Source organism: Acinonyx jubatus, chromosome D3 (assembly GCF_027475565.1).
Source record: "Acinonyx jubatus isolate Ajub_Pintada_27869175 chromosome D3, VMU_Ajub_asm_v1.0, whole genome shotgun sequence".
NCBI lineage: Eukaryota > Metazoa > Chordata > Mammalia > Carnivora > Felidae > Acinonyx > Acinonyx jubatus.
The window spans coordinates 51,764,118-51,777,877 of NC_069392.1; the positions used below are offsets into that span (position 1 = coordinate 51,764,118).

General features: G+C 38.9%; 1 protein-coding gene across 4 annotated transcripts in view; it reads right to left on the reverse strand.

Annotated features, from left to right (window-relative positions):
* Positions 1 to 13,760, reverse strand: part of DSC1 (desmocollin 1) — a 353,895-nt gene that overhangs the window by 338,150 nt on the left and 1,985 nt on the right. For all 4 annotated transcript variants that reach the window (XM_053206521.1, XM_027068700.2, XM_027068702.2 and 1 more), the window contains exon 2: positions 7,038 to 7,132. In XM_053206521.1, coding sequence (XP_053062496.1) covers positions 7,038 to 7,097 — 60 coding nt within the window. In that variant the 5' untranslated portion in view covers positions 7,098 to 7,132. The remainder of the gene's footprint in view (positions 1 to 7,037; positions 7,133 to 13,760) is intronic.

Genomic DNA, 13,760 nt, shown 5'->3' on the forward strand with positions numbered 1-13,760 from the left:
CATTGATTTGCTATGTAAAAGTGAACTCAAAGCAAAAATGTATCTGTATTTTTTCACCAAAAATAAAAATTGTTTTAAGCAAAAAAAAAAAAAAATTCAAACTGTCTTTTTACTTGATGTATTATAATTTTAAACAGTACACCCTAAAACTTTAACAGTGTAACACTGTTACAATAAAACTGTTTGGCAACAAATTTATGGGTATTCCTTAACCATTTAGTAAAAGGGGAACTACTCTCTATAATTAATAGTTATTAAGAAATATGTAAAGAACTGACTTACATATGTATTTGTATCACTAATTTACATGTTTTTCTAGTTGATACGTTTTTTCCATCCTCCCAGTCAGAAAGGAAATACCTGGGGACTCTGGATCTCTTCTTCATGCAGGAATGGTGCTAGCGGAGGTGCTGGATGAGGTGGGGCTGTCACTCGTTTATTATTTGTTTGGTAATTTGCAACGGTCCTTTAGACAAATGTTTTGACATTCTACAATGCTTCAGAGAGAAAAGCTGGAGTAAAAAGAAGGTAAGGTCTCCAACCTAACATGATGAAAAAGGTACCACGGCTCTGGTGACAGCCATCAGTCCCAGAAGCCTGGGTTTGTCTCCCAGGACACGCCTGTTATTTTTATGTTTTCCTTTAAAGGGATGCCACAAAATAAGTATCTTCAGAACTTTAGATCTTGCTTTGGCTGACCTTCCTCATCCTTTAACTGTACAATTCACCTTGGGTGCAGACTTGCACAAGTGCAGACTTGCGGAGCAGAAACTGGATTAGAATGGATGTTCAGTGAAGAAAAGTGGATGGCTCGACTCAGATGTTCCAGATCAACCCCAGAAGGCCATATAGGTAAATTCCAAAAATATCCCCAGATCCTCCTATTTATACAAAGTTTGAAGAATAAGAACAGCAAGGTCAATTTACCTTAACTTTCAAAAGTCAGGTGAGAGTGTGAAAAAAAAAAAAAACGCACTCAACTGACAAGCTTCAATGCATCTAACAATTAAGAAACAAGTAAGAGTTAAAGATATTTCCCTCTGGTTACTGGCAATTCGGCACTTTCTCCACGCCTTCACTGGGTCTAAAAATGAGTAACTCTGAACCAGAGATGATATGTTTTTTGGTTTTTTTAATTTTTTTAACGTTTATTTATTATTGAGAGACAGAGCATGAGCAGGGGAGGGGCAGAGAGAGAGGGAGACACAGAATCGGAAGCAGGCTCCAGGCCCTGAGCTGTCAGCACAGAGACCGACGCGGGGCTCAAACTCACGAACAGTGAGATCATGACCTGAGCCGAAGTTGGACGCTTAACCGACTGAGCCACCCAGGCGCCCCCAGAGATGATATGTTTTAACACTTGTTCAACAACACAGTCTGAGATCATTTTTAATTAAGGGGAATCACTGATAAGAAAAGAAGATAATTGTTTTGAATTCCAGGTGCCAGAAACCACGTTTTCCACAAGTGAAGACCGAGATTCCTTCTGTTCTGCCTGATCCCTCTGTGACAAGACATGGGCCATTCTAGGTTGGTGTCTTTGCTTTTTTTTTTCTTTAAAAAAATGTAAAACAGAAAAATCTAAACACAACACAGACATGGTTAAACCTCAAGGGAATGATGTCTAAAAGAACAAGTGCAAATGGATTCAGTGCCCAGAGTAGGAAGAAACTAGACACTGGTAAGAACAACCAGGTGGCCAGGAGAACTACACCTTCTAATTTAATTCTTACAGAAACCCTGATTGTAGTCAGGCAAACAGAGACCCAGAGAAGCAATTTACTTCCTTAGGGTCATTCAATAAAGTGACATAAATGTAAAGGTTTATCTATAGCAATTCGGTAGTAATAGTACATAATTATTACTCTGTCAAAATACTCTGCTTGCGTTCAGCTCTAAGACTTGGGGAGAGCATGAAAAGTTGGAAAGAATACAAAGAAAACAGTGAAAATAATTTTTAAAAGACTAGAAATCTAGATGTAATTCTTAAGATGAAAAATGTAGTACGTTGTAGGCAAATACATCTATTTGGACATAGAGGACAGAGCAATCTATATCCATCTCTAAGATTGGGAGATAGAGGGATAAAAAGGTAGAGACAAAGGAATAGATAGAAAGAATGCAAATACATGATTGGCTACTATTTTGAAGCATTTGTGAGGTTCTTTTTCAGGGCACAATGATCTCTTCCACATTTAACAAGGAAAACAAGCTACCCGAAAGTCATGGAATCTCCTTTTTCGTGAACTCCTCAAGAAGGACTTTGATAGCACACTAGTTAGAAGTTACGTGACATGTAGCGAGATACAAAAATAACTTTATGGAGACAGATTTTGATTCAATATTTTATATTATGAAATGATCGCCATGATTAGTCTAGGTAACACCTGTCACCATACGTAGTTACAAAACATATTTTTCTTGTGATAAGGGCTTTTAAGGTCTACTCTCTTTACAATTTTCAACTATGCAATTCAGTATTAACTGCAGTGACCAAACTGGATATTATATACCCATGACTTATTTATAACCGTAAGTTTGTACCTCTTGACCTCTTTTACCCATTTGTTCTACCTCCCACCCCCCCACCTCTGGCAATCACCAATCTGTTCTCTGCATCTAAGAGCCTGATTTCTGCTTTATTTTGTTTCATTTTTTTTAAATCATAACTTTAAATGGATCCTTCCACATCAGTTGTTTCCATGATTTGTGGAAAACAACACATCTGAACAACTACAACTTTTTTACTCCTCAACACTATCTCGACTTCCACCTTCATTCCCATGAAGTGTGTGAGACCATCATATTTCAAAATTTATGCCTTGGAACATCTCTGATGTTTTCTTTGTGCTGAATTTCTCATTATTAAATTAGCCAACAGAAAATTCTATGTGGAAACACAGAGCATCAAATTATGATAATATAAGCAAAACAGTGACATTGAAAGAATAAGTATGTCCTCATTTCCTCAGAAGGCAAAGGAAGTATTTACGTTCCTTCATAATCAAGAGAGGATTGCAAAGAACTCTCTTAATTAGAAAGCAGCACAGAATCAGGTAATCTTGTATTTATGTAAAGGGATAATGACAGTTTTCCACTCCTGCAACAAGTCATTGCTACTAAGCCAAAAATGAGTATTTAAACACAAAATACAGGATTAACTTCAGTCATGTCTTCCCATATTCAACTGACTAGTGTTGATAGTAACATTTATAAGATTTATATGGTCCTAACCTGGAGGTAAAACACACACACACACACACACACACACACACACACACACATGCACACACACGCACACACACGCACACACACACACACACCCCTCAAGTAAGCACATAGCTTGGCATAGCTGAAGGAGTGTCTTTCCATCATCAGACCCATGGACCAGACACTGATGTTTGGTTTGTCTTGCAGATAAAAGTTTCTGCATACAGAATTTATTATTAAATAAATAATAGATTTATTATTAAAAAGAAAAGAATCACCTAGGTTTTCCACCTAACTTTCTTGAGGTAAGGCATAATGAGAAGACCTTGTTTGGCCAAACTCTTAATTATTCTTATCCAGGGCTAACATCCACAACTTTAGATTAGTAGGAAAATGTGTCATAGGAAATGGAGGTATTAGTCAACGAGTACAGTTTTTTTCATACAAGATGAATAAGTCCTAGAGGTCTACAGTACAGCACAAAATCTATAGTTAACAATACTGTACTGTATACTTAAAATTTTGCTAAGAGGGTAAAGCTTATACCAAATGTTCTTGTCAACAACAAAAATAATAATAAATAAAAGAAAGGGAGAAAACTTTGAGAGCTGATGAATAGGTTTATGGCATAGACTGTGGTAATGGTTTCATGAGTGTATACTTAGCTCCAAACTCATCAAGTTATACACATTAATTATGTACAACTTCTTGTATGACAAAATATCTTCAGTGTGTGACAAACACTTACATCTAATAAGTTCTGACAGTATTTCTTTCTGCGTCTTCCCTTTTCCTCTCACGTGTTATAAATTGCTATGAATTTTTCCTCACAAGTTATGGCTGCCACAGTAGAAATATAAATGGATTTTCTAACTTGCCACTCTTCCTGCATACACTTTCTTGGACCCTGCAACATCCTCACCAACAACAAATGCTGCCAAGATGACAGAAGCTCTTCTTCTACTCTATGCAGCTCAGTTTCACACCAGAGCCTCCAGAACAAGCCAACGCATGCTATTGCTACTTCTGCCAATCCTGGCTAGGAAAGGATGTCTCCACTGAAAGAACAAGTCAGGACATGTCGCTGGGTATTTTGATAGGAAGCACTGAGTTGTTGGACAAAGAAAACCTGCGAAAATTTGCACAAAATCAAAGCTACCATTCTAGGACCTATGAGGAAGTTCTAAAATTTCATTCCATCTATTAATCAATCAAAATAACTGCGCATTAGGTTGAATGATTAACAAAAGATAAATTTGAAAACTTTTTGATTTGGTTTATTTTTTAATTGTGTGTTTTAAGTTAGTGGCTAAGAGTTTAAGCTTTGGAGGGGCGCCTGGGTGGCTCAGTTGGTTAAAAGCGTCCGACTTCAGCTCAGGTCATGATCTCACAACTAGTGAGTTTGAGCCCCACGTCGGGCTCTGTGCCAACAGCTCAGAGCCTGGAGCCTGCTTCAGATTCTGTGTCCCTCTCCCACTCTGCCCATCCTCCACTCATGCGCGTGCTCTCACGCTCTCTCTCTCTCAAGAATAAATAAACATTAAAAATTTTTTTAAAAAAAGAGTTCAAGCTTTGGAGACAACTCCTTGAGTTCAAATCCCAGCTTCACTGCTTCCTTGGGCAAGTCACTTAACCTCTTTGCACCTCTCTGGACTATTATTATGGAAATAACAGTCCCTACATCATGAGGTTTCTGTAAAGAACTTACAAGAATGCATTTAGGACATAGTACTCAGGAAGATTACTATTTTTATTATTTTTATTATTATAATTTAAACCTTCAAAATGAACTCAATTCAAAGTTAGGAGTACTGACGTACAAACTAATGATACCATACAAACTCAAAACATCTATATCATCTGATCCAAAGCTTTGTTTTACAGATGTATGTTCAAACAGGCTGAAAAGTAACTTGTTTCTCAAAGATAGAGTTGGGAATTCACTAGGTTATTTCTCTTTCTGAGACTTCAAACTGCCACTGTAATAATTCTTTTTCACTAATCTTTTGCCTTAGTCACAAGGCTTGTCCTGCCTAGGCTACTCCACAGTGGAAATTCCTCGGAACACACAAGCAAAGAGAAACAAATTCATTCACATCAAATTGTTATCTCATGTAGCTGAAATGATGAGAATCACCAGATGATTGCACTTCCTTGGAAAAGGGCAGAATGGAGGGCTTTTTCCCTAAGAGTTCTAATTCCATCATTTCCACCAAGTATAATAGGGCAACTAGGTGGCTTTGGGGTGGGGGAAGTCACTTGAAAATTAACATGAAAGGAACAGTGTTCTTTTTTTTTTAATATTTTTTTTTACATTTATTCATTTTTGAGAGAGAGACAGAGACAGAGCATGAGTGGGGGGAGGGGCAGAGAGAGAGAGAGGGAGACACAGAATCTGAAGCAGGCTCCAGGCTCAGCTGTCAGCACGGAGCCCGACACAGGGCTCAAACTCACGAACTGTGAGATCATGACCTAAGCTGAAGTCAGACACGTAACCGACTGAGCCACCCAGGCGCCCTGAAAGGAATAGTGTTCTTTTTTTTTTTTTAATTTTTTTAACGTTTATTTATTTTTGAGACAGAGAGAGACACAGCATGAACGGGGTAGGGTCAGAGAGAGAGGGAGACACAGAATCTGAAACAGGCTCCAGGCTCTGAGCTGTCAGCACAGAGCCCAATGCGGGGCTAGAACTCATGGACCGCGAGATCATGACCTGAGCCGAAGTCAGACACGTAACCGACTGAGCCACCCAGGCGCCCCAGGAATAGTGTTCTTAATCCAATCTCCAGCAGGATCCATATGGTAGGTAATATCAATAGAATAATAATTACTGCACACACACACAAGACCACACTTTACATTCAGTTTCTATATGAGTTATGGTGCCAAGTTGCTAGCCATGTGAAAAAGAGTTGTGTTTGCAAAAGTTAGCTGACCCAACATAAAATGGAAGAAAATGAAATTTATCTTTCCCTTTACATGTTTCTAAAACATGATATGCCTAAAGTTTTGATAATCACTACCTCCTGCTTCCTTTAAAAAGATGACCATAACTAGTTGATAAGTTTTTAAATTGTTTGATAAGTTCATTCTTGATGAAGTATAAATCACAGAATCACTTTGTTATTCCTCCTTGGAGTATATATCTTTAATACATAGAATATCTGTTGACTTAGAAAGCAAGCAAAGTGATATTCCATTTTCATTAGGTTATAGATCAGAAGGTGAGACACTTTCCAGTGTCCCTCAAATCATATATCTGGCATCTGTCCATTTAGGACCACAGAGCACACCTAGGAATCAAGTTTCACATTTTGAGCAACTGACTTAATGTATCTGGTCTCTAAGAAATAAAAGTAAATAAAACGTTCTATAGAAGTGCCATCATCTTGTTATGCCTAAAAACCTAGAAGCCATAATCTTCCTCCATTTTTTTTGTTTTAGATGGTTTATCCATACTTCTGAAGTGAAAATCCAACATAAAAAGAACAATAAAACATACTCTATAGACTTAAAATCCCAATTATTGAAAATTGCGAAGTGTAGACTCATTCTCCCACAGTGCCACACAATGGAAACTCACAAGGGCACTTTTATGACCCATAAAGCAATTCTTTACATCAGCTTTCACTTGGGTTTTACTTTGCTCACCAGTAAGTCTTCCCTGTAATACTACTCTGCTTAATTTGTTGAGTTGTCATCAAATTTGCTGATTACTTCAGATGAATACTCTAATCCTAAAGTCAAGAAAGAAGTATAATACACTCTCCTCCTCTTTCATACCCCTAGAAGAATTAGTCACAAGAAGTCTTTGTTGACTGACTTACCTCTACTGTAGCTGATTCTGCATGAAATGGGTGTGACTGTCCCCAAAGGTATGACATCATTCAGATATTGTTTCAGTAAAAGTTGAGAGGTCCACCTGAAAAAACAGATGGCAAGTAAATTAGCAGACAATTGACTAGTCAAACAAGAGGTCTGTAATAATGTTCATGATAATCATCATGAATAAAAAAAAAAAATCTTTAACTGCAAATGCCCTTAGACAAGTTTCTTTAAAGCCAAATTATCAAGAGCAATTTTTTCCCATTGGCTTCTTTGTATCAACATTTTGCTTAACTGGTTTGCTTAATGATTGAATATATTTCTGTCTAATAAAATCTCTAAGTGGGAACTAGATGGGGGCAGGGGATGAAATTCAAATTAGGTCCACTGCCAAAACAAAAACAAAAAGCAAAAAAAACAAAACAAAAACAAAAAAAGTACAGTTCAAATCAAACAAAACAGGCTTAAAAACAAACATTTTCCTAAAATGCTCAGGCACTGGAGACATTTTGAATGTCTTTTCTTATTATCGGTATTGCTTCAACTCTCCAACTCCCTAGGTGTGTATAAATGTAACTGAATTAATGAAATTAGTATTTGTCATGTTAACAGATTTTCAATTACTTATGCCACAAAAGTAACTATGCAGAAATAATCTGCCATTCATAATATCTAATTTGGGATTCAAGAATAACAGCATTATAACTTTAAATCAGCACAGCTCATGTAAATGTGTCCTCCTAGTGGTTCCTGATATTGTTCTTCCACATGACATGTGTGACAGACGGCATTTGGAAGCTCATATCCGTCTCTGGACAAGATTACCTTGAGGCTGCGCTGGCCTTCCCAACTGGAATCAAGCCTCTTTCTCCACCTGAGGTGGATGTCAAAATGGAAGTAAGTAACATCGTTACTGAATAACTTTAAATGTGCTCTAATAATTTTAACAAGTCATTTACAAATTACGGAACTTGATTATTAACAAATTACTACATCGACTGATATGGTACTGAAATAAAAAGCCACCACCACCAAGATTACTTCTGAAAGTAAATCAAAATGAGTAATTTAATTTTCTCAAATCCTTTTCTTTAAAGTCAAAATTGTTGGGATGCCTGGGTGGCTCAGTTAAGCGTCCAACTTTGGCTCAGGTCATGACCTCACGGTTCATGAGTTCAAGCCCCATGTCGGGCTCAGTGCTGACAGTTCAGAGCATGGAGCCTGCTTCGGATCCTGTGTCTCCCTCTCTCTCTGTCCATCACCCACTCGCACTCTCTCTGTCTCTCAAAAATAAATTTTTTTTAACGTTTATTTATTATTGAGAGGCAGAGAGACACAGCATGAGCAGGAGAGGGTTAGAGAGAGGGGAGACACAATCTGAAGTAGGCTCCAGGCTCTGAGCTGTCAGAACAGAGCCTGATGCTCGAACTCACAAACTGTGAGATCGTGACCTGAGCCAAAGTCGGTCGCCTAACCAACTGAGCCACCCAGGTGCCCCAAAAATAAATAAACTCAAAAAAAATTAACAATTCTAATTTTTTTTAAGTTTATTTATTTTGCGAGAGACAGACAGAGAGCGAGCATGAGTAGGGGTGGAGTAGAAAGAGAGGAAGAGAGAGCGAATCCCAAGCATGCTCCGCACTGTCAGCGCAGAACCTGACTTGGGACTTGAACTCACAAACCGTGAGATCATGACCTGAGCTGAAACCAAGAGTCAGAAGCTTAACCAACTGAGCCACTCAGGCGCTCCAAAATTGTTCATTATTTTTGAGATTCTCCTCCTCTCTACTAAAGTATTTATAATTATCATTCTGGATTATTTGGAAAAGATCTTTAAAGCCAATGTTTTACTACTAAGTTTGCTCTCCAAAGTTATTGAATCTCTTCTGTTTCAAGTTTTTCATACACATAAGAACATCCCTGTCTACGTGCAAATGAATGAAACAATTGCCAAGAAACCAATACTCCTTTCTGTCTTCTGAGAGGTGGTTTTTGTTTTTTTTTTTTTTTTTTTTGTATCTCCCTAGGCTCATTAGTCACATTGAGTCATCGGGATGGTTTCTACCTGACACCCTCAGTAAACACTCCCATGCCTGTGGTAAGCCCTGCAAGTCCTGTCATGCTGGGGATGGATTCCAGCCCAGGGTTGCAGTTAACAACCACTCTCCTCTCTTCCCCAGCCACCGCTATTTCCCTTATCTTTCCAAGAATTCCCACAGGCAAATCCTGGGGTAAAACCAAAGCCAGAAATTTATTCTGAAATTTTTTTCAGAAAATGTAGTCACACAGAGATAAAAATCAACATTCCCAAGCATCACACTCCTGTTAATAAATGCTTCCTTTGTTCACCTCCAGAGGGAAGGAGATTTTCCATATTGTTTATGGTTTTGCACTTTGTCCCCCTTGCAAGGAAGGGAGCCTTAAAGAAGACAGAAATGTTCTCCATTAGTCTCTGAACTTCTTCACTTTCTGCTGTGCAGTCAGCCTTAGCAAGGCCCATCCTTGACAAAATTGTGAGGGAGAGGGATTTTGTCCACAGTGAAGCAGGCTTCCCACCTCAGTTGGCGACATTTACTCACACCCTCCCAGGAACATAATTGTCTCTTGTTCTTTCCCCCTTGACTCTCACTTTAAAGGCACACATGCACACATGCACACACACACATACACACACACGCACACACCCTATCCTCCAAAATAAGTATCTTCACTTAGTCATTCATTTACACTTTCAACTAATATTTACTGAAGACCTACAAAGGCTTAGGCAATGTTCTAGGTGCTGGATACATAGCAGTTCACAGAGAAAACCCTCATGAAGTTTACATTCTAGTAAATGGCAACAGATAACACATAAATGCACAGTCTTTTAGACTGAGATGTGCCAGGAAGAAAAAGGAAGCAGGGAAGGGGTATGGGGAGCTCTAGGGGCAGAATTATTTAATTTGTAAATGAATGTTCAGAGAAGGCCTCACCAACAAGGTATTATTTGAGGGGGGCAAAAAGTGAAGAGTGAGGGAGTAAACCTTATACATGTCTGGAACAGAACCTTCTAGAAAAAAGGAACGGAGAGTATAAAGTCTTGGAGGTGGAGGAGCCTGGGTGGCTCAGTCGGTTGGGCGTCCGACTTCGGCCCAGGTCATGATCTCACAGTTCGTGGGTTCGAGCCCTGCGCTGGGCTCTGTGCTGACAGCTCAGAGCCTGGAGTCTGCTTTGAATTCTGTGTCTCCCTGTCTCTCTCTGCTCCTTCCCTACTCACACTCTGCCTCTCTCTGTCTCTCAAAAATAAATAAACATTGAAAAAAAAATAAAAAAAAAAGACTTGGAGGTGGAGCATGCCTGGGCAACCTGTGATACCTGCTGTGATGTAAATGACTGATAAGAGATTGACATGCCACCCTCCCAGTACTCCGCCTGTAACAGTCGAGGGACCCTCCAGTTAAAGGATTTCAGACATTAGTCAGTGGGAGGGAGGAGCATCTGATGGGACACCAAAGACTTGCTGAGGTTTCCTAGACAACTTGAGCTGCTGTTTTGTGCACACTGCCATCCAGCATTATTATAGTCCTATCACATTTTAAAACTAGTGTGATTCATTTCAAAAAAAAAAAATCTCTTAAGATATCATCAGTACTCTACTGAGACCCAAGTAGAGATAATTTGGGGGATTTTCTGCCAGGCCAAATACTATTTTGCAATTGTAGCATCCCCCACTAATTCTCCTCTGCCCTGTGAACAACGTTAACAATCTCCTTCAGCCATTTGGCTGGGGGGCTTTGCAGCCAAGCGGCCAGTTCTTCTATATTGACTCACAAGGAGGAGCCTGTGGGGAAAAGCTCAGTTAGCACTGTGACTCACGCGCAGGCCTCTCTCGCTCATAAGGGTGTTGTCTGCAGCTATACTCTCGGGCTGACTACTGCTGCCCCACAGTGTGGTGACTGTTCATTAAGACATGCTGGCTCCTCTGAGCTAGACCACAGGGCTTGCAGGCTGCTAGACTTTGATTATTACTCTGTAAGTTCTAGCTCAGAAAGGCCATAAAGCTTTTTTCACCCTGTTATTAGAGGCCAGCCCCCACCCCAAGTAGGCCAGTTCTCCTCTCTCACTGCCCAAGGTGGATGTGGCTCGTGATCCTTCAAACTGGAAAGTCCATGAAAATCTCAACATCCTGACTCTCTAGTGTCTGTGATGTCACTCATGGTTTGGCTTTTCTGGAAAATGACCATGGCTCCTTCCCCAGGATTAAGGGGAAAGACGATCCTCTTGCATTTCCCCATATGGAAAGTAATACCCTGTCTTCTCAACTGGCCCCTGAGTCCTCCAACTTCACCCCGTGCCTCCCCTCCTGCCACACTCAATTCCATGTATATACTGACACTCACACCTCTTAACTATTAGCCAGGCCACTCTGCAACCCTAACTCACATCACCCTCTGCTATCCTTCCCCTGTTCTTGAGCTGCAGTGTGGTTGGGGAAAACACACATACACAAAAATAACACGTATGTGTGTGTGCCTGCAGTGTATGCATGTACACGACACACATACACAATCCCAGACCAACATTTTCTGACTAGATCCACCATTAATTCATCTACAATAGATATTTCAAACACCTTCCCTTATAATACTGTTTATTTATCATTAGTTCCTTCCAGCACATGAGCTTAGTTCAACAAATCAAATATTTGCTGGATACGAGAGGCTGGCCCCACTATGAATATGATATGGGCTCTGCTTTCTAAGTACTAACAACCTTGAGAAAGCAAAATGGGTGGAGTAGCAGACACAGATGAAATCACCATTAGCCACAATGTGATTGCTGCTACAAAGGTTGTATGAATCATTCTAAATGGAACCACAGAGAATAAAGGGAAAGGTAACTAATTAGAGATGGAGAGTATGGAAAGAGGAGAATGGAGACTGACTCTCGGGTTCTTGGCTTGGGTGGCCAATTGACAAGGCATGTGAGAGGCATATGAGGAAGTTGTAAGCTTGAATTAAAGGGATTGCAGAAATCTTTTTTGTCAGTATGTTAGTTTGACATCCCTACAAAATTATTATGGAACTTTGAGGTCCCTATGAAATATCCAAATGATAATATTCCCATGTTTGAAGCTTAGGAAAGAGAGCTGTAATGGGTTTGCACAAGGAGTGTGCCTACAGAATCATAGTACCAATTAAGAAAAACAGAAGCAAAGGAAAAAAACTCAAAAGGCATAAGCATTTAACAGGTAGGCAGACAGTAAGAAATAGAGAAAGAAAGAAAATTAGGTTACTGTTTCTGCCTCATAAATCTATCTGCAATTGTGTTTTCCTTCTCGTTTCAAACTACTTGCTAGACTTTTCTAGCTGGATATTGCTGTAACTATCTCAGTACAATTTTCACTGAAAAAAAACAGAAGCTTTTACTTCTGACTTTCTTTTTGTGTTAATGTGAGTAAAATAATGCTTTCTTCACAGAAATCTGAAGCCCTTGACTCTCCACCAACAAGCACTCAACTCTGTTTGAGTTTCTCTGTCCTGGCAGGGTCAATGTGTCCTTCACAATTATTCATCCTTTATGAATCTGCTCAGCACATCACCCCTACAGTCCCCACCTAAAGCATTCTCTAATACCATGGCACTCAGTGAGAATTAGGGATTCTCTTCCCTAGGTTTGCTTTATACCCTGCACATAGTTCTACCACTGCATTTATAATAGTTTATAAGTTCTGTAGTTACATTATTTCCTAAGTACCTATTTTTGTTTCTTTGGATGAGGAAATACTTATTTATCTTTGTACTCCCAATAAAATGCAAATGAAATGTTTGTTGAACAGGGACAAACTAAATGTTGAATAAATGAAGGAATAAATGAGCGGAGCTAAGCCAGAAAACAGATTCCTTCTTTTACTGCCTTTTCCACATTAGGTAGAGGCATTTCACATTTTTTCTTGTATCTACATAGCTTTTATCTATAGACGCTCTATAAGTAAGCCTCCTGACCATAATGACCATTTTCTATGTTGTAACGGCCACATATTATGATTTGGAAATCAGAAATCACCCAATTTAGCTCTCATCTCTTTGACATTAATTCTGATACATATGCTCGTTGGGATTTTTAATGGATTTAAAGGGTCAGTCATCTATCAAACAACGTATAAAGTGTTCTTTGATGCTGAGAATGTGTTGGGGGTAAAGAGGTGGTGATAGTAGGAAAATGAGATGTTAATTTTTGTTTTTACAAAATTTTTGTGTTTGAGATAATATTAAGAGATGATTCTAATAAACTAATCACTTAAAGCTTATTCTTCTCTGTGTGTATGTGTGAAGCAAAATATTCTGGAAAACACAACTCAGGTAGATATTTTGAATATATCTAGATATAAGAGCTAATTATTTGCACAAAGTATAATTTGAACTGATGCATTATAAGTACATGTTTTAAGAAAAGTACATTTAATGTTCAACTAATTTAGGGGAAAATAAAAACCCCATAAGTTAAGTCATTGACATCTTGTTAACACTCAATTTATTATAAAGCAATCAAGAGCTTTGTTAGTAATGGTATTTTTTCCTGTGTACAGAGATTTATGAAATAGATTTACTATCATGCCAGGAAAAAGAAGTCAGGAGCTAGAGAAGTGTTTCATCTGACTTGAAACAAGTTCCCTCAAGTCACTGAGTCATAAATTTCAGAACTTTTAAAGGGGAGCTAATTCGATAACGACATACTATGGC